Source organism: Glycine soja, chromosome 10 (assembly GCF_004193775.1).
Source record: "Glycine soja cultivar W05 chromosome 10, ASM419377v2, whole genome shotgun sequence".
Taxonomy (NCBI): Eukaryota; Viridiplantae; Streptophyta; class Magnoliopsida; order Fabales; family Fabaceae; genus Glycine; species Glycine soja.
This window is the reverse complement of record NC_041011.1, coordinates 44,330,229-44,354,067: the sequence shown is the minus strand read 5'-3', so window position 1 is coordinate 44,354,067 and position 23,839 is coordinate 44,330,229. Positions and strand designations below refer to the sequence as shown.

Genomic DNA, 23,839 nt, shown 5'->3' with positions numbered 1-23,839 from the left:
CTAAACCAAAAAGTATTTATTTTTTTAGCAACAATAATTTAACTTGAGTTTAATAAAACAAAAAAAGAATTGGGTACGTGATTTCATGATTTTAAATTTGTTAGACTTGAATAAGAAATACTAGTTTTAAAAAAATCAGAAGTCCCAATTTAAGTAACTAGGTTTATAGAATGTTTAGTAGTCACATTACTGAATTGTAATTATTTTTTTTTAAAAAGTAGTGTGCAGTTTATTTATTTTTTAGTTATTTAGCCGGGTCTGGCAAACATGCATTCTTCATCATGGGGAGTCTAATTAGGTGCTCTTTTAATGGCAGACACTAACATTGAATGAAGTGTGCTTCATGGGAAAGAAAAATTCTTGGAAGATACATGATTGCTCTTGCTGGTCGCTCATACTAAAGTAGTATCATTATTATACTAAGCAAAGAAAGCAACAACTTAAGAAAAATAATTAATACGAGCACAACAGTAGCCTTTTAATTAAAACTAAGCCGTTTGAAGCTAGGCTACATTATATCACCCCCTCTAATATCTACCAAAGTACAAAATTGTGTCATAACTAACTTGAACGAGGCTACTTAATTCCCATCAATCTTTTCTGAGAATTTAACCCCCAATTGGACCTTATATATACATAACAAAAAGATAAGATCGGGGAAAGAAAACATTAAACGCTAAAAATCAAGTCTTTTTTTTTTTTTTTCTAGCATAGAAAAGTAAGTCAGAGTTTGTTGATAAGAGTACAAAGTTGAGGTGATGCATAGTGGTGCCACCTGGTTCTCTGTGATTTTGCTATGCAGAAGAAACATTATGAAAATGATGGGTGTGGTAGGGAATGATGTGAAGCAGCAGCAATGGTAGTGGTAGGTGTTGTTGGCATGTGCTGAATGACCTTTCTACTCCTTGAGAGGACAAGAAGGTCCCTCTTCTTCTTATTGAAAGGGAAAGAAGCACTTTTGGTAGAAGAAGAGTCTTGTTGGGGTGAAATGGCCACTGGGGGGATCTCAATGGAGTTGAGTTGTGGAGGAGGGTGTTGCCACTGTGGGAGTGGTCCTGCTAAGAGAAGTGTCTGAAGCAGTGGTCCAGCTTCCACCACTGCCTTTAAGAGTTTCCCTTTTTCAGGCAATGGTTTCTTTTCTGCCAACTCCATTACCACCTGCAGTGGTGTTGATTGATGTGGGGTTGAACTTCCACCAGGAGAGGGCATGCTGCTGTTTTCTTCACAGTCAGAAGATGCAGAATGCTTTTCAGAGAAGCCTTCTTGCTGCTCTTCTTCACTTTGTGATATGGTATCTCTTTGATGTGTTTGAACAAATTGGTGTTGTTCTAGCTGTTGCTTCTGTTGGAGTTCTAGTTTTTCCAGCATTAGCTTCTGGCATTTTGCTTGTGCCTCATCTCTCTCCTTGATGACCCTGCTTAAGAGGTCATTCACATGGATCAATTCACATTCTCTTCTTGTAATCTCCTCCTTAGCTGATGCAATTGTTGCATCTAGCTCCAAGGTTGTGTACAAAAGAGAATGTCTCAAGTCCTCTAATCCCTGCTAGTTCAACAATGATACAATTATACTAAATAAGTTTAAAAAAACAACTGAAAAGAAAAGAGATTTAAGTAACTTAGCAAAGTAGACAATTAATGTCACCACACCTCTTCCTGGTGGTAGAATTCCCAGCCAAGAGGGCTACATTCATATTCCATTTGTTGCAATGAGAAGAGGGAGGGAGAATATTATCTGTCTTGGATCTTCAAGTTAGGAATAATATCGCAGTACTATCGTTGTGCCTACTACTTTCCTTTTATTCTTGCCTTAACTTTACTTCATGGGACATGGGAGTTGAAAAAAGGACAGAAAGAGCCAAAATTTGAAAAGCACAAAGGGCAAATAGTAAGTGCATTCGGCTTTGTAACAAAACAAAAATAGGCAGTATGTCCACAAGGACTAGAATTCGGTGGGGGTAGGGAGAGGGAATGTGATTTTATTTCAGTGGTTCAACTTACAAATTCTCTTCATATTTAGCCTTTTAGGTAGCGGCGGATGGCACGTGTGTACATGTAAAACTAAAAGTAAATAATTTAAGTATATCAATTAAAAAGTAACTAGTTCCACTTGGTTTATTCAGTTTAGGAGTCATAGGAAACAGTTAGGTAGTTTTAACTACCTAAGTAAATAAAAAATTGTTGATGAAAAGTTTAAATACCATTAACCTTTTCTTGTTTACAAAATTAGTGGGTGCTTAACCTACATTTTCTTTTTCTTGCCGAAAATATTTTTTTTTATAATTACAATCAACTGTAATTATTTAGTTCAGGATTTAATCACACTTAAAATTAATCATCATTTTTTAAGAATGTATTATGTGAGAATTAAACTCAAGTTATTTCTCACAAATTCAACGTGTTACTAACTAAGTTGTATTCATAGAATTGAAAATCCTTATTTTACAATCATTTCTCAATGATATTGTACTTTTTGGAATGGGAAAAATTTATCATCTTGATATAAATTTGACAATAGGACAATTTGGAACCGCAAATGGGCTCAATGAAAATGATCAGAATATTAAGAAAACATTTAGACATATAACAGGGAACCTGGCAGCAAGGAGTGCCTTATCAATCTTGGATTAATGTTAACCACTACTTTTTTTTGTTATATGTTCTATTTGGTCAGACTAAAACAAAAACAAAAAAGTCTAGTTAGAGGAATGATTAAAGGCATAAGATCTTATTCCTTTTCCTTTTGTGTGTATGTGCTTTGGTTTTGTATTTTGACTATAAAGAAGATTTTGTTATAGCTTTATTAGTTACTATCACGCCGTCCCATACCAAATACTATAAAGCAAGTATTGTTGCTGCTTTTTCCCTCCCAGTTCTCACTCCCTCCATCATTTTCCTATTCTCACTCAAATGGTTATAATGCAATGTCGTATCCTCTTGTCTAATGAAAATGACTCATCAACTTTTTTTTATTTTAACCTATGTTCTCTAGCCAATTTGATGGTTAACCTCTACTCACCAGCTGATTGGAAAGTAAAGTTATGTGAATATCATTACACAATCTGGTTTTCCGCTATCTGAAAATGATATTTGGATCATCTAAGAAATTAACCATCCTAAGGTAACATGTGAAAAGTGCTCATCAATTGCAATTACAAACTATCAAGGTATTTTGTATACAAGGATTAATAAGAGCACAAAATTTGAGAGATCATGTTTATGTACATTGCATTGATATCTTACATTACATATCTGCCAGTCAAAGAAGGGAGCGGAGAAGAAAAATTTCACCAAAAAATCCAAAGGGGGCAAGTGAGATAATGGTGGGTCCTTTATGTAGCTCTTCTTCACAGTAAAGTTTCAATCTTTTTAGATCAAAAGGGGGGAAAAGAATAACGGCTTATATATGCAGCACCTAACTCACTGTTTTGGTAAGAAAATGCTGCCATTGATCTCATTGCAACCGTGTAGGTCCTCTATACCCTCTTCACACTTGGTTTCCTAATGTCCATGCACCAAAGTAGTTGGATGAAGAATGTTACATATACGGACAAATTTTTATTAACTTTATTTTAAGAAGAAAAAAAACAAAAAGCCCTTCACGTTTGTCTACGAATACATTGAATATCATTTTCTGCTATGTACAAAATTAAAATCACTATGGAAGGCAACTTTATGGGAACCAGTTAACAATTTTAATTCAAAAGCCACAATTTCTGCCATTTGTAAGAAAATTCTCAATATATAATCAACACTTCAGTTCTATTGAAGGAAGAGATCATATATTATTTGCTTAGGAAAAAATAGAAGAAAAAAAAAGTCTCGGAAAAGGAATCTGCATGGGTCTCTAGAAGTAATTTGAGTGCTTATGAACTATTGTTGAACCAGGGGAAAAAAAGTGGTGCTCAGCGTGCATGAACACTGCAATAATTGGCAAAGATTAGCTTTATCTTTGTACCTGATAGGATAAGATTCTTAAAGATTATTTTATATAATTATTAATTATTTGATGTAATCTAGATGGGTTTTTTTTTTCCCGTCAAGGAATAGATAATTTTTTTATTTTTTTGGTAATGAAGGAATAGTTAATTGATGAGAAATGAATGGCACATAACCGTTACTCATGTGTAAATGGGATTGGTACAATTTTTTTAGTACAGAGTACATTTTATTCTTCAATCTTTCAATTGCATTATTTAGTACTATAATCTCATAGAATGACTTAAAGTAAACTGATTGATGTCGTATAATATTCTTCTTCAATGCTGTTTGAAATATGACTCGAATACATTTTGAAAATGACCTATACTTATAAAATTTTAATTGTCGTTATCATAATATTTTTAAATTTCCAGATAAAAGAATTGCAATAAGTGTAGTCATTATAAATTTCTTATAAAAATATACAACTAACGATTTTATTCATTATTTGCGTATTAAACCAAAACAATTTTCTTCCACTATTTAAAAGAAAAATAAATCTAACATTTTACAAATTGAACCGAAATAGTGTTCTTACTTCTAAAAAAAAGGAGCCAAAAATTTTATCAACACGCTTTTGATAATGATTAAATTATATTACTAAATTAATGATAATTAGTTATTCATTCGTGCAGTGACGCGGTTTTCAGCTTTAGAATGTTGGGCAAATCAGATACTTTTTGTCTCCGTTTGCATGTGAGGAAGCTATAGATAGAAGGCCCACACAACCTTTAAAATGTAATTGTGGACGTTTTGGCTAATTAGCCCAACTCAATTTATCTAACAAAAAAAAATGTTACTACATAAAACTCGACGATTCTAATATTACTATTAATAAAAAAAAATTATACAGCGTAGACAATGATTGAGAAAATTCTAAAAAAAGTAGAAAAACATTAACCTAAACATCTCCCCCCAAAAAATGAAATCAACAAAACTCAATACCTTTGTTTTTTTTTTTTTTTTTTATCTATATAACACTCACATTCTTTTAAATTTTGGTATGAGGATTTCCTAGATTCCCCCCCCCCCCCCCCCCCCCCCCAGATTGTAGTATCCCTCATGCAATTTCTCTGATTCTAAAGTTTTCATGATGATAATCATAATGCATGCGAAAATATGCACGCATAAGGTGGAAAAGATATAAATAAATAGCTTGAGCACTATTCAGAGAAAGCAAGAAAGCAACTGATGTTCAGCAGCAGAATCGATTGTGATGTGAAAACCATCTAGATAATCACATGACTTCATTTACTTTGATCAACATAAAAAGTATAATTACCAAGACCGGTAATACAAGTAATAATGAGTTTATATTTCCAATTTCAATTTGTATAGAGTAAAATAGATATTATGAGAGTTTTGTCTTTTTAATTGAGTTTATGTAGGCCTATTTAAATTCAGAAAAAAAAATCTAGGCCTATTTAAAGTAATGAAAGTTAAAGTTGAATCTCAAATATCGAGAATCTGCGACTAAAAAAATCCATAAAATATATAAATCATTAAGTTTGATTGAATGTTTAATTCTTTTGATTTACATTTATTTAATCTAAGTTTTTAAATTACTTTTCATGTAAATCTCAATTTTTTTAGAAAAAAAATAGAGTTCTCTATCTTTTAACCTACATTTAAAAAAATACTATGCATTTTTTAATAGGATTAAGAATGCACATGTGAGATTGAAGAAACTACTAGCTTCGAGATTGCATGACAAACTTAAAAGCAATTGTTAGGATGTAATGAATAATGCATTAATATTGTAACACGCTAAAATAAAAGGTATTATTTGAGGGGGGGGGGGGGAAATATTAATGTATTGGAACACATGTTTAATTATTCATTCTACAAGAAGCATAAAACTTGATATTTCATGAGTACAAACGTGATGACATTGTTGGTGGTGAAAGTTGTGCTTGTGACTGTAAACTAAGAAGTACTCATGGACTGCCTTGTGCCAACATGCAATGTTTAGCAACTTGTAAGACTATACATTGATGTGCATTGCGTATGGAATGGATAATTCTTAGGGAGAGTTATCGCTTCTGCAGGACGTTGACACATTGTTAAAGCGATTTGCAAAACTTGATGTGGCTATAAAAATTACATTCACGACTAAAGTCCATAAACTAACATTTCCAAACATTAATTCAATGTGTCCTCCTCTAGATATAAGGAGCACAAAAGTCAAAGAAATCCACTAAACATGTTTCTTTGTTTTGAGAGCGAGTTGATACCATGCAAGCAATTGTAGATAGCACTCACAAAATAATCCATAAATCTAAACACGTACAAAAGAGGTGTGTCATTGGTAGAAGAATTTCCTCACGAGTTGTGTGACTGTATTGTTTGTATTGTTGATGTCAAAGTAGACACGCATTATAGTTATCGCTTTAATGCAACATTGCTAGGTAAAAGTGATCAAGAGTGTTTGGGCTCTAATCCATGATGATTTGTTTAGGAAACTTTAGCAATGACACATTGAATATGCTCAATTCTTTGCCACAAAGCAATATGGGATTGAATTGAAAACTTTTTTGTTTATTTACAATAACACACAAGTACATTTTAATAAGTGGATTATCATTCAGGACATGGGTTACATTATTGTTACCCAGTATAACATTGTGTTGGTCTAATTATCCAAAGTACAAAAGCTGTACATTTTTTCCTTTTGGGGTCAACCATCATCTCCTTCACATCACCATATTATATTGCTATTGGTTTTCATTGTGGTTGAGCAACTTTATTATTATTTTTTTCTTATTGGTTTATTTAAAGGATAAGGCTTCTTTACCTCATGTTATAGATACCACAATGATGATGTTGGTTCATGGGAGGTTGCATACTTAAAAAATACAATGTTTTAACTCTTTATTTGTAACTAAAGAACATGGATATGTAGTAAATATTACTAAAGACTCACTTTGATGATATTATTTTCATTGTAGTTTTTCGCAAGACTTTATTAATTTCATCGTACTTTCTATGTCCATTGTTACTAGACTTCTATTTTTTTACAACACTTTATAGGTGATATTAGTAGATATTTGTAAACTAAATTCTATCTAAACAGGTGTATTATGCATTCTTTGATGTTATGTGTGCACTGTATCAAAATACACAACGAAAACTTGCTTTCATTATGTATTACAAATAACAAAAATGTATTTCCGTCAAAGGTATTTTAATATAAAAAAAAGTTCGGGGTGAACTTAGGTAAATAATGGAAGCAATTTAGGGACTTGTTTTAAATCTAAGTAAAATTAATTTTATTAGAGTTAATTTTAAACTGTTAAATATAAACGAGTATTTAAATTAATTTCAACAATAAATTTTATATTAAAACATAGAACAAGGTGAGAGAAATTGAATTTAGATGACACAAACGTACCCTAAACTGTCTCGAACTCTATAGTTCAGTCAAATTTCATCCAATCATCAGCCTTAAATTCATTGATTTTTGTAAGTTTTGGAAAATAAAATAAAGGATACAGATTAAACTTTCCTTGTCTCTCCCATTGCAGCCTTGCAGGTAGTCCACGACCGTCAACGTGTTTTCGGAGGGGCAAGGAACATCCAAAATTACGTTTCACGCTCCATTATTCATAATTTATGCTAATCTATTTGATAATTTTTAAAAATAAAACTAAGGTTCTGTTATCTAATTATAAAATAATATTTTCTAAAATTAATCTAAAAATAAAATTAAGGTTCTGTTATCTAATTATATAACAATATTTTCTAAAACTAAGGTACTGTTATCTCATTATAAAATAATATTTTCTTTTCAACTAAGAAAAATCAAGATATGTAGTGACTAAAACATTTTCATAACTATATTATATATTTACTTTTAACAATACTTTGATGTCTACAGTAGTAATTGCACATCCAAAAGTATTTTTTTTTTATCCAAGAATCTAAATATTATTTGATCAAAATCACTTTTTCGGTAAATTTATTTAAATATAAATAGTTTCTTATAAACTTGATTCTCGACAAAATAGAGTTCAGGTAAAATTATATTTTCAAAAACTAATGATTCTCTCTTTTTCCTTTTGTTTTTTTTAGCTGTGAACTCCTTTGTTTCACACTTTGAAAGCAGAAAGCTACTCCTTTTTCTGAAAACTACAACCTTTGTTAAATTTACAGTATAAGAGGGGGAGGGGAGGGAGATAAGCAGCGAAATCAACAAATGGATCAAATATTATCAATTTATCATCTAAAGATGATCATAATAAAGTACATCAGTTCTCAATGATGCAAAGCCCTAAACAAGAAGCTATTAAAAAAAAAAGTTCAATAGAACCCTATCACCATGCACTATAGCATCCGGACGTAGGGCATATCATGCTTTGCAGTTTCCACATCACGCTTCTATACAGAGTTATTGGTAACTGAGTGAGAACCTGATATGAAAATCCCTAATTTATCTCTGCGCATCTTCCGGTTAACTGGAACTTCCTTGTAGGACACAATCTTCTCAACTGTCCGACGCAATGGCCGCCCAACAGATGATCTACGAGTTTCCTGAGGCTCAAATATACAGGCATCATTTTCTTGTTCAGAAGTTACAGTTGATGTTGTTGGACAATTTTTTTCTGACATATTATCAGATAATTGGGAGACATTAAATTTTGCATCATCTGTCTTAAAGCAGTCTTCAGCTGGTTCTGGATTCTCTGGCCTGAACCTGTTAGTTTGTCTTCTCATACTCTGCCTGTAGATAATTCTTAGAGATATGTAAGCAGGTCTTTCATTCTCTAAATTACTCGCAAATTCTCAGCTATTCAAATCCAATCAGAAAGTGAAGTATATGTGTTTACCTCTTCTTCTCAACATTCTTTTTAACATGAACTTGTTCAGGGTTAGTAGGTCTCGAAGCTGCATACAAACAATATATACAAGGCTTGATATAGCAAAACTGAAAGATAAAGTAACAAAATGAAACAAGTTGTGTACAGTTACATTCAGTAGCTTCTCTGGCTTCCTCATGGACCTTGGACCCCAATGATGCTGGTCCATTTTCATTGGCCGAATTTTCTTGTAGATGTGAAATATCAACTACCTCCAAGAAATCTTTTGTTGGTTCAGGTTTTTCAGCTTTCAATCCTGCAGATTGCCTTCGCAAACTATACCTGTATGCATATTCACGGTAGACATATGAGCTGCGTTGTTCCTAAGTAGTGGAGAGTCAAATTTTGGAGTTCAGAAATTAATACAATATAGCAAGCAAACCCAAACTCATACCTCTGATTCTCGACCTTTTTGGTGGATTTGACTTGTTTAATGACAGCAGGTGCAGAAGCTGCATGAGAGAAAGATCCATTTTAAAGGTTATTTACATTGAAATTACACACACACATACACACATATGAATTAGGTCCACTACACTACATTGAGATTTGGACACTCTCTTCCTTTTTGCATTCCCCTTGTTATCTTCTTGCAATGACTGATCTGACTGCTTACTCTGACATGCTCTCACCTAGCATTAGTTGAGAAAAAAGTGAATTGTTGCAGTGCCATTAAGAAAGGAGTGAATTGTTGCAGTGTCATTAAGAAAGGAGTGAATACCAACTAGCAGAAGAAACAAGTAAAGGAAAACTCAAACAGTACCTCATTTGCATCAGTTTCATGCTTCGATTTAACTGTTTGCTTTTTTAGCTAGAGGAAAGAAAATTGTAACAGTCAAAACAAAATTAAGCTTTTCTCACTTGCAATTTAACAGCTTTGAGATGAGTTAAACTGACCGTCAATTCTAATCTCATAGCATTGAGTACACCATTTTTGCTTCCTAGTTCAAGCTGAAGTTCCCTTTGCTGAATGGCAACAAATTCAACATCACTCAATCCATCATTAAAAAAAAAAAACAAAGAAAATGAAAGCAATAGGTGACAGTGACACAAGCACCAACAATCTTCATTTCAAGACTCACCTTCTGTCTACTAGAATTAAGCTCCTGCATTGAATAGACAGATGAAAACAACACACATAAGCAATCATAGATTAGAGTTTCAACAACAGCGACAAACATTATCGTTAAAAAAAATTTGGTCAGTACCACCAGCATTTGACTATTTGTGAGGGCAAGTTCTGCATTTTGCTTCCTTAGTTTCTGAAAGTTGGTTTGACACTTGTGTAGCTCAGCTTTACACGATTCTATAACGGCACTGTCCACACAAGTTGAGAAAAACCCCAGTAAATGAAAACAATCACCACCAAAATTACACAGAAAACTAGAGCAAATTCAGAGAGAAAGTATGAATTACTCTCTAGTAGCAAGATGCTTGATCAAAATTTCCTTTTCCTGGAAAACAAATTCAAAGTATACATCAGCGAAGTCTGAAAGTGAAACCAATGAGAACGAATCACGAGAAGTATACATGCATAGATAATCTATATACCTTGAGAAGGTGGTCAACAGAGATGTGTTGCTTTGGTTGTTGGGGAAAGTTGCTTATGTCAGCAAGAATTTTGTTCTGGGAAGCTCCCACGTTCGCTCTCACTTCCGTTCCAACAGGAACGGAATCTCCCTTCAGCACTTTCACTTTCTTTGCTTTTGTACCTGCAATACATGAAGTAACATTCCAGATCTGAAAAAAAAGAACCCAGATTTGCGTGCATAGTTTTTCGCTAGGACAAATCTAGTAGATGGATAAACATAAGAGCTATGTAATCAGAAACTATATCTTAAAATATGAACTCTTTTTTCCCCCCGAAACAATCAGTGAAATGAGTATCCGAAAAGGGTTTGAATTGGAGTGAGAGAAAACCCTAAACCCTAATAAAGGAATTAGAAAACCCTAAGAGAGAGAATTGAAAGGGGAGAAGAATGAGTAGTACCTCCAAGTCCGACAGTCTCTGAATTGGAGTCGAGAAAGATGGCGCCAACACCTTCTTCCATTTCCACAACTCTCTCTCTCTCTCTCTGGGCGTGTTTGTGAATTGAGAGGGATTATCGGAATCGTCACGAGTCACGACTCAAGAAATTACAAACAAACGGCTTTCCGACCCTAACTCCGAACCTCTATTTTGAATCTTTTTGACTCCCAACCTCCTTTTCTTTTTTATTTTCTGCGTTTATTTATATTTATATCTGGATTTATTATTATCTCTACATTATAAAGTTTCAATCTAGAATTATGTATTCCGTAACTTTAATTTTTTATATATTACTATATTTTTAATTTTTTATATGCCTTTTGCTTTTCATTATATTTTATCTTTCAAATTATTTCTCTTAAATGAAAATTAAAATGTTTCAACTTTTAATATGTACATATTTTATTGCGTGTTAGCAAAACATATTAAAAACTTACTATCTTATGTTTATATATAAATGTTTTAAGTTTTTTATCACTTAAAAGTTACTAAAACCAAGTGAGAATATACAAGTAGTTAATATATTGAAATTAAAATTAAATCATTCATATAATATTTGAGTTGAATTTTTTATGGAAATAATTTTGAATAAAAATTAATTAAGATCAATTTTCCTTAATTAAGCTATTGCCAATTCATGACCTTCTAGAGTCCTAGTTTATGTATATAAATGTTTTAAATTTAGTATAAACTTAAATGATAAAAAATGAATTAGTTTTTTTTTAATAATAAACAAGAATAATAAGAGAAATCCAATTTCAAACATTTGAACTGGTTGGGTTAAAAATTTAAAGACTACATATAAACCTGCTTGATTTTTATGGGTTGTAGATCCTAAAATCATGATTCCATAGTGGCTAGCTAATGGATAATTTCATCCTCTTTGGAATGCTCAAAATTTAACAATGAAAGCTATCGAGAAATTCAAATGGTCATAACTTTTTACTTGAATGTCAGATTCACACACATAATATATTGAGACACTCGAAATTGAAGAAGAAAACTCTCCACAAATTGAAACGGCCATAACTTTTGGCTTTGGTGTATGATTGAGGTACATGATATATTAAAATACTCTAAATTGAACAACAAAAATTCTCAAAAATTACGTCAAATAATCCTTTAGGTTGAAACTTGAAAGAAAAATGTGATAAGTCGTCATTAAATTTTGGGATAAAATATAAAATAATTATAAATCATTCCTAAAATGTGATTTCATATTCAATCAATAATTTTTTCTGAGATTTTAATCATTGGTTTTTAATATGTTTAAACCTTCCTTTGCAAAAACAAAGTAATGAGGCCATATTAGGACTATAGAGGTTCTGTTGTATTCTGGTTAGAACTAACCAAAACTGGCCCAGGTAGGCCTAAAGTTGGACGAGATAACCCAATCTACTCTTATTATTGGGCCCATACCTCGTAACCAGCATAAAACAAAGTAATGGGTATAGTCAATAAAAACACTGAACTAGTAACATTAGCATCCATGTAGAAGGAAAATGGAGAATTTGCCCCACAGATGTTACGGGCATTAGCTGCATTTAACCATCATCGACACATATAATTACTCCACTGAAATAAGTCTTGAATTTCTATAAGTTTTTTTTTTAATTTCTATAAGTTAGTGTGATTATTTTCAGGAATTATCAAACCTTGTATATTCTATGCCCCTATGTGAATATATGATCCATGAAATATTTGTGTTTATCAATCATCCTCTAACTTGTGCTTGGTTGGTGGTTGTTCAACATCTTAAGTATTGTATGTCACTATTCATTAGCTACTCAAATTGGTGAGACCCAATTTGTCTACATCTGCAAGAGATACTGCCTGAATTGTGTTGTTAGATATGAACTTAGGCTTGATTAGGGTTTTAGACATATATGACATCGATACCATAAAAAAGCTACAATTGTAAAAAGAAATTTGTCTACTTTTTTTCTCATCACTTATAAATAAATACTTCATTCAATCCTTTTTATAAAAACCAAAAAACTAATTTATTAAGCCCAATAAAAATAGTTAAGTTATTTAATTTTTTTACACGCCTAAATTTTATTAATATATTATAAATTCAAATTTTATTTTAAAAAATATCCATATAAATAAATGATGACGTGATTTTAATTTCTATACATCATCCGTGTAATACTTTTTGAATAAGATCAATTAATAAGAAATTGTAATAAATATTATTATTATAGTAATTATCATGTAAAAAAACTTATTAGAATTATTCACTTAAAATTATCACTATTATCATGTTTATCAATATTATTATCAGGATCACCATTATCACTTATAATGATAATAATAAAGACAATAATAATGATAATGATAATAATCATAATAATATATTATTATAATCATTACATAAATTATTTTTTTAAATGATTTTTTAATCTTAATGTTTTATTTTTATTTTAAGAAATGAGATTGATTTCATTCTCATGAAAATCATTTTTATTACTAATCTAAACTCATAAAATAAAACAAAAGTTTGAGATTAAGAGATTCCCTTAAAACCCATTACTTATCCAAGGTCCAGCCAATCTTACATATAACACATTCAAATATAGAGATTAACGGAACCATGATAACCCAAAACCACTCAATAATTTCTCCAATACAGCACGGCCATCAAACACATAGTGACTCAACATTGCAATTAAGGTTTTGGGCAGAAATTTGAGGTTAAGAAAAAAAAAAAACAAGAGAGGCAGAAATTAGAGATCTTCCTGAATTTCCATTGATCACTCTGTGTGAAAAAGTTATACGGACTTGGTATCCAAAGCAGTATTTGAAGGGTCGATATCCAATGATGATGGAAACAAAAACAAGGGTCAATATCATTAACCCTCAATTTCTCAAAATATCTTCATCATTTTCTCTGCAACGTCTCATGGTACCAATTGTCTCCTTTTCAAACTCAATCAAACCATGTAACCTGGTTTTGTTTTAGTCTTATTTAAGAAAGAAAGAGTCTATAAGGTCGCGGACAAACTGTACCAAAATGAAAATAATTTGGATTTTGAAATGGATGTGTTGTGTTGTCCATTCTATATCGAAGAGAGGGATCCACATTATTCTCTTCATGACTGAGTCAAGTCAAGTCAAAGTCAAGTACAAGTCTAAATTCCATCTCCTCCTTGATAAATGCATGCATGTCTTTTGAAAGGAATATTAATCGATCAAAACCTTAGGCTATGTAGCCTCCATGACATGACCACTGCCCTCAGACAATAATGCACGCTCTCGTTATAATATATATAAATCATTCAATATTCAAACCATAACTTTAGGGTTCATCACACAGGGAATCACATTTTGCTATTTCTGGTTTAGTTAAACAACAAAGGGTGTCATATAACTTGCTGTTTACCTCATACAAGAGGATAGTCACAAAAATCAATCAGAACTTGGTCTTACAAACAAAGTGTGTTCCAACCCAAGAATGGTTTTTCAAATTTACATTAGTTAAGAAGATGGTTCACCTTAGGCAATCAAAGAATCTTAAGAGATAAAAGTATATTTGATTTTTTTTTAATTGGCAATGTGCTTTCATTAGATGATGTTATGTTGATTTGTGCATATCTTTGGTTTTATTGTTGCTATTTTCATGTGTCAGGGGATGTTCTGTTTTTTTTTTCTTTTCCCAAGTTTGTTTTCATCCCTTGTATAGTACTGTTTTCTTCGTACAAAGAAAATATCTCAATGTCAATTTTATGATCCTCCCTGTCCCTGTCTCTTTGCTTGTTCTTCACTAGTAACTACGCGTGCATTAGAATTCGCGAATTTATTGTTGTATGCAGATCAGTTTTTGATGATGAAGTATTTATGATAAAATAATTTGTGTTTTCATATTTAATTTTAGGTACGTAAATAGCTAAAAGAGCATTTGTTTTGTATATTTGTTTAGAGGGTAACATTATTAAGGGTCGTTATTTAAGACATAAAATTTCTATCATACTGGCAGAAAACATTTCCTCTCTATCATGACCCCTAAAATCAACTCCTACATGCAGAATTAATTTTCTTAAATTTTTCTCATATATATATATATATATATATATATATATATATATATATATATATATATATATATATATATATATAATGACGCACCCTCTAAAGTATGTGAGAGGAAGCCAAAGCCCAATAATTGATTATATTGGCACAGTTGAAAGTGTTTTGGACTCAAGCCACTCTCTGTCTATCCTTCTACATAATAATGCACTCCAACTTTGCCTTTTTGGTATTTGGGCTTAAGCTTCTCTCTTTCCATTTTTTTAGCCGTTTTTTTTCTTACAAATTTTTGGTTGTCCTCATATTAGTGCAAAACAGGCTTTATGAAGTTTTTTTTTTCAATCCTTTACTGTGTTATTTGAATAAATTTAGTACGTCTTTGTTTTAATTTTTTTAATAAAAATTACTTTGCTTCAAAAATATTTTAAGAAATTTTTAATTTTTTAAATAAATTAATTCAAGCATATATAATGAATATTGGATTGTGGATGTGGAATGACTCAAATGAGCCTTGGAGCTAATGCAATCTACGCGGATATTATCACAATGGGATGGGGTGACATTTCTCATTGTTTAGATTATACGACCTTAAAATTTATTTTCCTTTTGCAATTACATTAAATACTTACACAGGAAAAGTTCATTATCCACTGTGGTCTTAGTCCTCTTTGGTCTAGTCTAGACCAAAAAATACATAGAGAAAACATAAATTTATGTTATAGAAATGATAATTTAGGCATAAACTCAAATAGTTAAGATAAAAATTAAAAAGAACATAAATTTAAATTGAGATAGTAAAATCTAATATAAAAATGAATAAAAATTGTTTATTATTTTCCGTCGACCTTTAATTACATCAAGACCACCATGTTATAACTATAAAATGGATTAATTGGTTAAATTTGGAGTACTTTATTTTCTTTTTTATATATGAAAAAACTATTACTATTCATGCACTTAATTTTTTGTTGCTGCTTTGATTTAAGACACAAAGGTAGTATCATTTTAGTCTTATATACAATGAGTGTAATTGAGTTGATAATATATGCTGAATTTATGAAGAAATAATTGAGTTCGATACCCACAAAATATATTTTGAAAAGAGATGATAAACTTTAAGTTTTATTAAGTTTCAATTAAAGATTAATTTCATAATTGATTCAAAAGGCCGAATGAAAATACTTTGAAATAAAAAAAAATCATTTTCTTATTATCTTCCCTTCAAAGTTCTAAATTCCTAATAACCAATTGCATGTAATATATTTCAGGTTAATAGAGTAAGTTCTTGAACTTCATAAAAAATAGTGAAATTCTTAAATTTGTTAAGAATATTTAATTATGAGTTTAATGATTATACCGTTATCCTTAAACTAATTTTTTCAAATTAAATTCTTAATTTTAATATTTTTTCTAATTGAATCTCTGATTAAAAATCCTCAAATAATAATTCAGAAATGTACATGAATTATTGTTGTATAATACTGTATGTATGATGTTGTTATCTTATTTCTCAAAATGTGTCAGGCAACAGAAAACCATGATTTAGACTCATTAAAACGGTGGTGAGGAAAGCCAACTTTTTGGGGGAGGAGCGAATTAGAAGTTAGAAGAGAGACAAAGTGTCATATTTAGCACCAAACCAACATTGGTTTTCATGCAATCTGTTTTCATTTGGAGGTTGCGATTATTCCATCAATCATTCAAGGCATTATTCCCTCTTCTCCTCGAGAAAAGATAAAAGCTAACTAAAGCCCACCACCACTGTTCCCTCTGTCCATTCAACCAGACAGACAGTCCTCACTCTCTTTTTCTCTCTCTTCCCCTTCAGTTTCAGCTTATTCTTAACAAAAGTCATTTATTCCATTCCTTAGTGTTTAAAGCTTGTTCTCACTTTGCCACTTATTTTACACTTCCCACAATATTGAGCTCTAGCTTTTCATAATCCCACTTCAGCTTTACATTGTACAACAAACAAAGAGAGAGAAAGAGAAAGTTGTGCATATCACAGCCAATCCACTTTCATATAAAAAGCCAAAATTTCCCTCACTGACAAGAAAGGCACAAAACCCTCACAATATCTATCTTGCAGACCCTTGCTATAAGTGTACCAAACAAAGTATAAACCACCATACAGATCGATATATCTATCTCCATATCCTACCTCCTAGCTAAGCCACCATAGCATAGATCGATAACCCTTTTGCTTTCAAACCAAATGAGTTAACCTCATTATATTGATCCAAAACTCCATTAAACTCTTATCTAACTCTTAAGTTTAAACCTTTGTAGTTTGTTCTATACATATAACCGTGTGAGTGTGAGTTATTGTTACTAGTTGAGAAAAATGAGAGGAGGTATTTGTAGCATACAGCTTCAGGCTCTTACACCTGAAGCTACAACTGTTGTCAAGCAAGCTGTGAATCTTGCAACAAGAAGAGGCCATGCGCAAGTGACACCTCTTCATGTTGCAAGTGCCATGCTTGCAACTTCCACAGGCCTTCTTCGTAAGGCTTGTCTTCAGTGTCACTCTCACCCTCTTCAGTGCAAGGCTCTTGAGCTTTGTTTCAACGTTGCACTCAACCGTTTACCAGCTTCCACTTCAAGCCCTCTTCTGGCTCCTCAATATTCCACCCCTTCACTCTCCAATGCCTTGGTTGCAGCCTTCAAACGTGCTCAGGCTCACCAACGCCGTGGTTCTATTGAGAACCAGCAGCAGCATATTCTTGCCTTGAAGATCGAGGTGGAGCAGCTCGTGATTTCAATCCTTGATGACCCTAGTGTTAGTAGGGTCATGAGAGAAGCTGGTTTCTCTAGCACCCTTGTGAAAACAAGGGTTGAACAAGCTGTTTCAATGGAAGTTTGTTCACAGAAGGCTTCTTCTGATAGGAGCCATGCCAAAGAAAATATCACTAAGCCCCATCATGTTGTTCTTGGTGGTAGTAATAATGTGTCTCCATCATCTGGACCTTTTGGTCAAGTTGCTGGTGGCTCCTTCATGAAGCCTAATTTAGACCATGTTAACAATGATGATGTAACTAGTGTGCTGAGTGAGTTGGTGAGGAGAAAAAACACAGTTATTGTAGGGGAGGGTGTGGCCAATGCTGAGGGAGTAGCTAGGGAAGTGATGGAGAGGTTTGAGGTAGGGAATGTTCCTGGGGACTTAAGGTATGTGCAATTTGTGAGCCTTCCTCTCATGTGCTTCAGAAACATTAGCAAGGAGGAAGTTGAACAGAAGCTTATGGAGATTAGAAACCTTGTGAAGAGCTATGTGGGAAGAGGGGTTGTTCTTTACTTGGGTGATCTAAAATGGTTGTTTGAGTTCTGGGCTAATTTTTGTGAGCAAAAAAGAAACTACTACTGTTCTATAGAGCAAATGGTCATGGAGCTTAAAAAATTGGTATGTGGTAGTGGGGAGTCTAGTAGACTGTGGCTTATGGGGATTGCAACTTTTAAGGCATACATGAAGTGTAAAATATGTCACCCATCCCTAGAAGCTATTTGGGAGCTTCACCCCTTCACAATTCCTGTTGGCAGCCTCAGCCTAAGTTTAAATTTTCACAGGTAATTAATTAATTAGTTATTCTTCTATATTTACTTAATTATTAGTCTGGTTTAGAATTTTTTTATGCTTTTCAAATTTCTCTCTTTCCTTGTCCTATTGTGTGCTTTGTTGTAACTTAACTTCTCTGTTGGGTCACATTTTTCAGTGATTTTCAAGCTCAAGAGAGAAGCAAGGTGTTTTTCAAGGATGTGGCTTTTGAAGATAGAACAGGAGTCAGAAACCATCTAACTTGCTGCAGGGATTGCTTGATAAATTTTGAAAAAGAAGCTCAGAGCATAACTAACTGTATAAGTAAGAAAGTTTGCACTGCTAGTAGCTTGCCAACGTGGCTTCAAAATTGTAAGGAAGAGAGAAGTGACATAATGGAAGATCAGGTTTGTATACTAATAGTCACATTTGACTAAAAAAAATATAAAAAAATATCTATATTAAAAATTATTTGTAACATTTCTGATTATTTTTTCTTCTTTCTTAAACAGGAAAGTTCAAGGCTTGAGTATCTGTGCAAGAAATGGAATTCCTTATGCAATTCAATACACAGACGACACCCTTCCATTATTGAGAAACCAGCTGTTTTCTTTGTTTCATCATCCCCTTCATCTCCCACTTCTGTTTCCTCAAATGAAAGAAAGTCCAACTTTCATCACAGCCACCTAAATTGGCCAATCATTTCTGAATCAGAAAAGTCACCAAAAGAATGTGAGTTATACACTGAAACTGGTGATGATGATGATGATGGCTATGATAGCAACTTTATAATGTTCATGCCAGATAGAGATGTCCCTAAACCAGATCTTCTGTCAAATCCAAACTCTAGCCCCAACTCGGCTTCTTCAAGTGAAGCAGTGGATGGTTTGGAAAGCACTCAAATGTTCAAGGAACCTAATGCTGAGAATCATAAGATTCTGTGTGATGCTTTGGAGAAAAAGATTCCACAGCATAAAGATGTTATTGTTCCAGAGATTGCAAGTACTGTCCTTCATTGTAGATCAGGAATGAGAAAAAGAGGATTAAACCACTTGATGAACAGAGAAGAAAATCAAGAAACTTGGATGTTCTTTCTTGGTGTGAATTCCCAAGCCAAAGAGAGCATCTCAAGGGAGCTAGCTAAAGTTGTTTTTGGCTCTTATAGCAACTTTGTCTCAATTGGCATGAGCAATTTCTCTTCCCCAGAAGATGATCATGATTCCACTGATGAAAAATCCAAAAGGAAGAGGCCAAGAGAAGAGTTGAAAAGCAGTTATGTTCAAAGATTCGGGGAAGCAGTGAATGAGAACCCTCATAGGGTGTTCTTCTTGGAAGACTTGGATCAAGTTGATTACTTCTCTCAAAAGGGTGTAAAGCAAGCAATTCAAAGTGGAAGCATAACACTCCCTAGTGGTGAATCTGTTCCTCTCAAGGATGCCATTGTCATTTTCAGTTGCGAAAGCTTCTCTTCACCAAAGTTGAGAAAATCACCATGTGCTGAAAACAAAGGGAAAGAGATCACTGTGGATGATGAAAGTTCTAGCCTCTCTTTGGATCTGAACCTAGCCATTGAAGATGAAAGTGGAGGTGTGGCATTAGGTGGAGACAATGGCATCCTAGAGTTAGTTGACAAACAAATTAATTTCAACATACAAGAATTGTGATGATAGGAATAATGGAGAAACAATCTTCTGTGTTAAATTTGAGTGTTAATTACTTTTTTTTCTCTTGTATTGTTTTTCAGCTACACTTAGTGAGGTCGGGGGAAAGAAAAACATGAATGGAAAAGTAATATTAGAGACATAGTTTTGATCTGCGTTTCTTAAGCTTGAATGCAGATGGTATATTTAGGAAGAGAACGTGTCTGTGTATATGTTAATTAATGTGCTCCAATCTTTTGCATGTAATTTGGTTCCTGTTTTAACTAAATATATTTTAATTTCTTGTTTCGAATAAAATTTTGTCGTGTTCCACATTCACCCACATTCACCCGTCATTGAGAGTTTATTTAAAATAAAAACAACTTTAAAATAAATGTTTTTGATATAAATATTTTTTAATAAACAAATAGAATCACATGCATTATTCATTCAATAAATTTATACAACATTTTTTATAATATTGTTTTTTTTTTCATTTCTCCCTCTCTCTCTCACACATTACGTTATTTTATCATGTATTCATGATTCCAACTAATATTTATTTGACAAATTTTTAAATTGAAATTTACGAGAAAAAATAATAACACGTATAGTATGTGTCATGAAGATGAATAAGAATCGTGGATTACTTAATATTTTTTCGTTTCGCATCGGTTATCTGAATTCTTATAGCATATTCCCTCTCTCTTCTTCCTATGTCTTTTAATTATACAGAGTTTAATATAAAGAATTGTATAAATATATTTTTCTCTTATCATATTTGTTAATTAAAAATTTCCATATTATTTATTATTTATTATGCTCCATATATTATATGACATATTAAAAAAGTTATATATACAAGTCAATAGAAATATCTTATTTTCGTGGGAAATTTGAACAAAATGACGTTGTTTTTACTTAAAATTGTCATAATCCTTTTGTCTTGTCTTTTGTTTCCCCTATATTTTTATTATGGAAACAAAAATTAAAGATTATAAAACATAAACTTCCAATACCCGGAAAACAAGACTCAAACTTCTACCATAATTATAGGGAAAAAGTAATAATATATTCTAGCATTAAAAAATAAAGGAAAATGAAGCAAAAAGAGGAAAGCAAGTATATATATTTTAGATCACTTTCAATATGGGATCCAATTTTTCTGTTTTCTTTGAGAAAAACAACTGGAAAATTACAGGCCTTCTGTTTCTGAAACAGGACTTTGGCAGTCACAAATGCTTGGCATTCATACAATTCCTTGTCAGGACAGCCTACTATTTATTTCAGCTTTACTCATACATACATCTCCTTCAAATCAAAATGTGAATCTCCAATATTTTGAGAGAAAAGGATGTATGGACCAATTTATCCTATATTTAGTATCTAAAAAGATAAAATAAAATGTATGTATAATGGTAATATAATATGATAAAAAAAATAAGTATTAATAAACTCACATTTTGCTCCGCGAACTTGTTTACTTCATCTTGCGATTAAAATAATAAGATTGCATGCGTAATTAAACTGACAATCTCCCTAGAGTGGAGATGATCACCTATAGGAGGTGTTTGAAAAGTATATATATAAACTATGTACACGATGTGTAATTGATTTTGGTCTTGTGTATTATATATGTCTTGTTAAGGGATGTTTTACTTGTAATTAATGAGTACAAGCAGTCAAGCATTAAGGTGGTATGAGGTTGTCCAAGTTGATAAGCTCAAATACTGTTAAAAGAAATTAAGGTTAAAGGTTTTGAAAAGGTGTGGATGAAAGAATTATTCATAGCGTAAGCATTCTGCAATTTAAAGTAAAAACAAAGTTTTCAAAAGCTTTTTGTTTCAAAATCGTTTTATCATGAATTGGGGGGAGTACTTTAAAAGCTTTTAATTTGTTTCAAACATTTTGTGTAATTAAATGGATTTTCACTCGAAAGCCTTTGCTGACAAACAAACTTATAAGTTAATCAATCATATTACAAGTTATAATTTAGGTTATTTTCATTGGTTTGCTAAACATGTTACTAACATGATATATCATTATTAATAGCCTAAATTGTTAGCAAAGTGTCAAATTGAGGCTTTTAAAGACAGACATAAGTTGATCCTTAATGCTCTAAAAGATGCAAAGAAGTGGACATGAATTAAATGGACCTTTCTAAAAAAAAATATATGCATTCAAATGTGCCTTCCTCAACTTACAAGAAACCTACGGCCTCCTTTCGAAAAGATTGTTTAACCTATCTTTTCAATGTTTCAAGGTCTAGCATCTTATAAGCTGACTCTAAATTATGCAATATTCTAAACTATCATTATATGCAAAAGCTATTAATTCTTTACCGTTAGTTTACATCAATTTAATTTATTAATTGAACTATGTGTGGAGCTAGGTAAACAATAGCAATAAAGGTAACGAGAATTAAATAAACTGTTTTATTTTATAAGCATCAATAAGGGTAATGAGAATTAAAACATCGTTTTATAATGTTTTAGTTAATACAATTAAAAATTAAAAATTACTTTTACATTATCTTTAATTACAGATAGCAGAATTTGTACTGAAGTGGGACATGTCATATTTGCTTGCATTCGAGCTGAAAGCAAAACGCACAATTTTTTAATGACATTAGGATGATAGCGAGTCCCTCTTCGTCATTTTCTCTTTAGCAAAAAAGTGGTCAAGGTATAGCAGCTAATGTAATAGACTATGTATGAACATGGTTTTTAATAGACTGTGTATGAACGTGGTTTTTTTAAATAAAATGATAATTTAGACTTTTGAAATTTTGAATATTCGCACAGTGCAAATGCTTTCCTTTTTCATAGCACATACATATTATTTTATTATATTTACTTTTTTTCTCTTCTATTTTTTCCCTCTTTGAGCCAATTGATTTATTATAATTTTGTTCACGTACTCATGCACCACAACAACTAATTGGAGATTAATTTCTTTCGAGATATAAAAATTACCAACGTAAGTTTTGCCTCTTTTAATAAAAATTTCTTCATTCATATGGTTACAAATCAAACCCTTAATAATATGTTTAACGGGTGTCTGAACTTTGTTGTTACATGATATGATCTATATTTCTTGTATATACTTATATATAGTTTTAAATTAATTAAAACTGGTTAATGCATGTTGGTGACATAATTTTGGTTTATTCATATTGCATTAAAAATCATTGTGATCATGTTTCTCATTTAAATATATCGCTACTAAAAAAAGCGTCAAATATAAATATGTTTTAGAAAATATTTCAGTTAGTTTTTAATTTTATTTTATTAGTTAAAAAGTTTGTTAGATTGTTCGATAAACAAATTTTTTTAATAATTTTTTAATAGTTTTTAGCATATATTGAAACATTACTTAAAATAATATTTTTTTAAATGTTAATTTTTAATTTTTAACTTTTTTATATTTTCTTTCATTTTTATCTTTGATATATATATTTATTGATTTCATTATTATCTTTTTTAAATAAATCATGATATTATTATTTTTTTGTCATTTTATATTTTTTAGTTACTCTAACAGTTAATATTATCAAACACTTTTAATTTGATAAACTTATTTTTCAACCTAACCTAATTTTATCAAACATATCAGGTGTTTTTTTGCAAATACAATTCAAGTACATTTGTAGGGAAATAAGACTTCAGAATTAAAGATGAAAAAAATTAAAGATCTCGAAAAGGTGGATAAAAGAATTATTCATAGCGTAAGCATTGTGCAAAGGAAAAACAAGTTGTCAAAAGGTTCAAATAAAT

At 31.6% G+C, this 23,839-nt stretch overlaps 3 protein-coding genes across 4 annotated transcripts; 1 reads left to right on the top strand and 2 right to left on the bottom strand.

The window, feature by feature from the left end:
• Positions 1–453: 453 nt before the first annotated feature.
• Positions 454–1,965, bottom strand: LOC114370754. The gene is made up of 2 exons (XM_028328149.1): positions 1,650–1,965; positions 454–1,542 (listed from the first exon to the last, which is right to left on the bottom strand). The coding sequence occupies exons 1-2, from the start codon at positions 1,698–1,700 to the stop codon at positions 811–813; spliced, it is 783 nt and encodes a 260-aa protein (XP_028183950.1). The 5' UTR covers positions 1,701–1,965; the 3' UTR covers positions 454–810.
• A 6,199-nt stretch (positions 1,966–8,164) lies between these two features.
• Positions 8,165–10,997, bottom strand: LOC114370035 (SHUGOSHIN 2-like). 2 transcript variants are annotated; one of them, XM_028327328.1, is made up of 12 exons: positions 10,827–10,994; positions 10,388–10,548; positions 10,253–10,290; positions 10,045–10,153; positions 9,919–9,942; positions 9,734–9,802; positions 9,600–9,647; positions 9,378–9,468; positions 9,231–9,288; positions 8,949–9,118; positions 8,807–8,864; positions 8,165–8,700 (listed from the first exon to the last, which is right to left on the bottom strand). In XM_028327328.1, the coding sequence occupies exons 1-12, from the start codon at positions 10,885–10,887 to the stop codon at positions 8,358–8,360; spliced, it is 1,230 nt and encodes a 409-aa protein (XP_028183129.1). In that variant the 5' UTR covers positions 10,888–10,994; the 3' UTR covers positions 8,165–8,357. The 2 variants fall into 2 exon arrangements, with proteins under 2 accessions (XP_028183129.1, XP_028183128.1); XM_028327327.1 differs by having other exon boundaries at positions 8,807–9,118; positions 10,827–10,997.
• Positions 10,998–16,523: 5,526 nt separating this feature from the next.
• On the top strand, positions 16,524–20,381 carry LOC114369866 (protein SMAX1-LIKE 3-like). Its single transcript, XM_028327135.1, has 3 exons — positions 16,524–18,455; positions 18,602–18,830; positions 18,936–20,381. The coding sequence occupies exons 1-3, from the start codon at positions 17,239–17,241 to the stop codon at positions 20,085–20,087; spliced, it is 2,598 nt and encodes an 865-aa protein (XP_028182936.1). The 5' UTR covers positions 16,524–17,238; the 3' UTR covers positions 20,088–20,381.
• Positions 20,382–23,839: the final 3,458 nt, after the last annotated feature.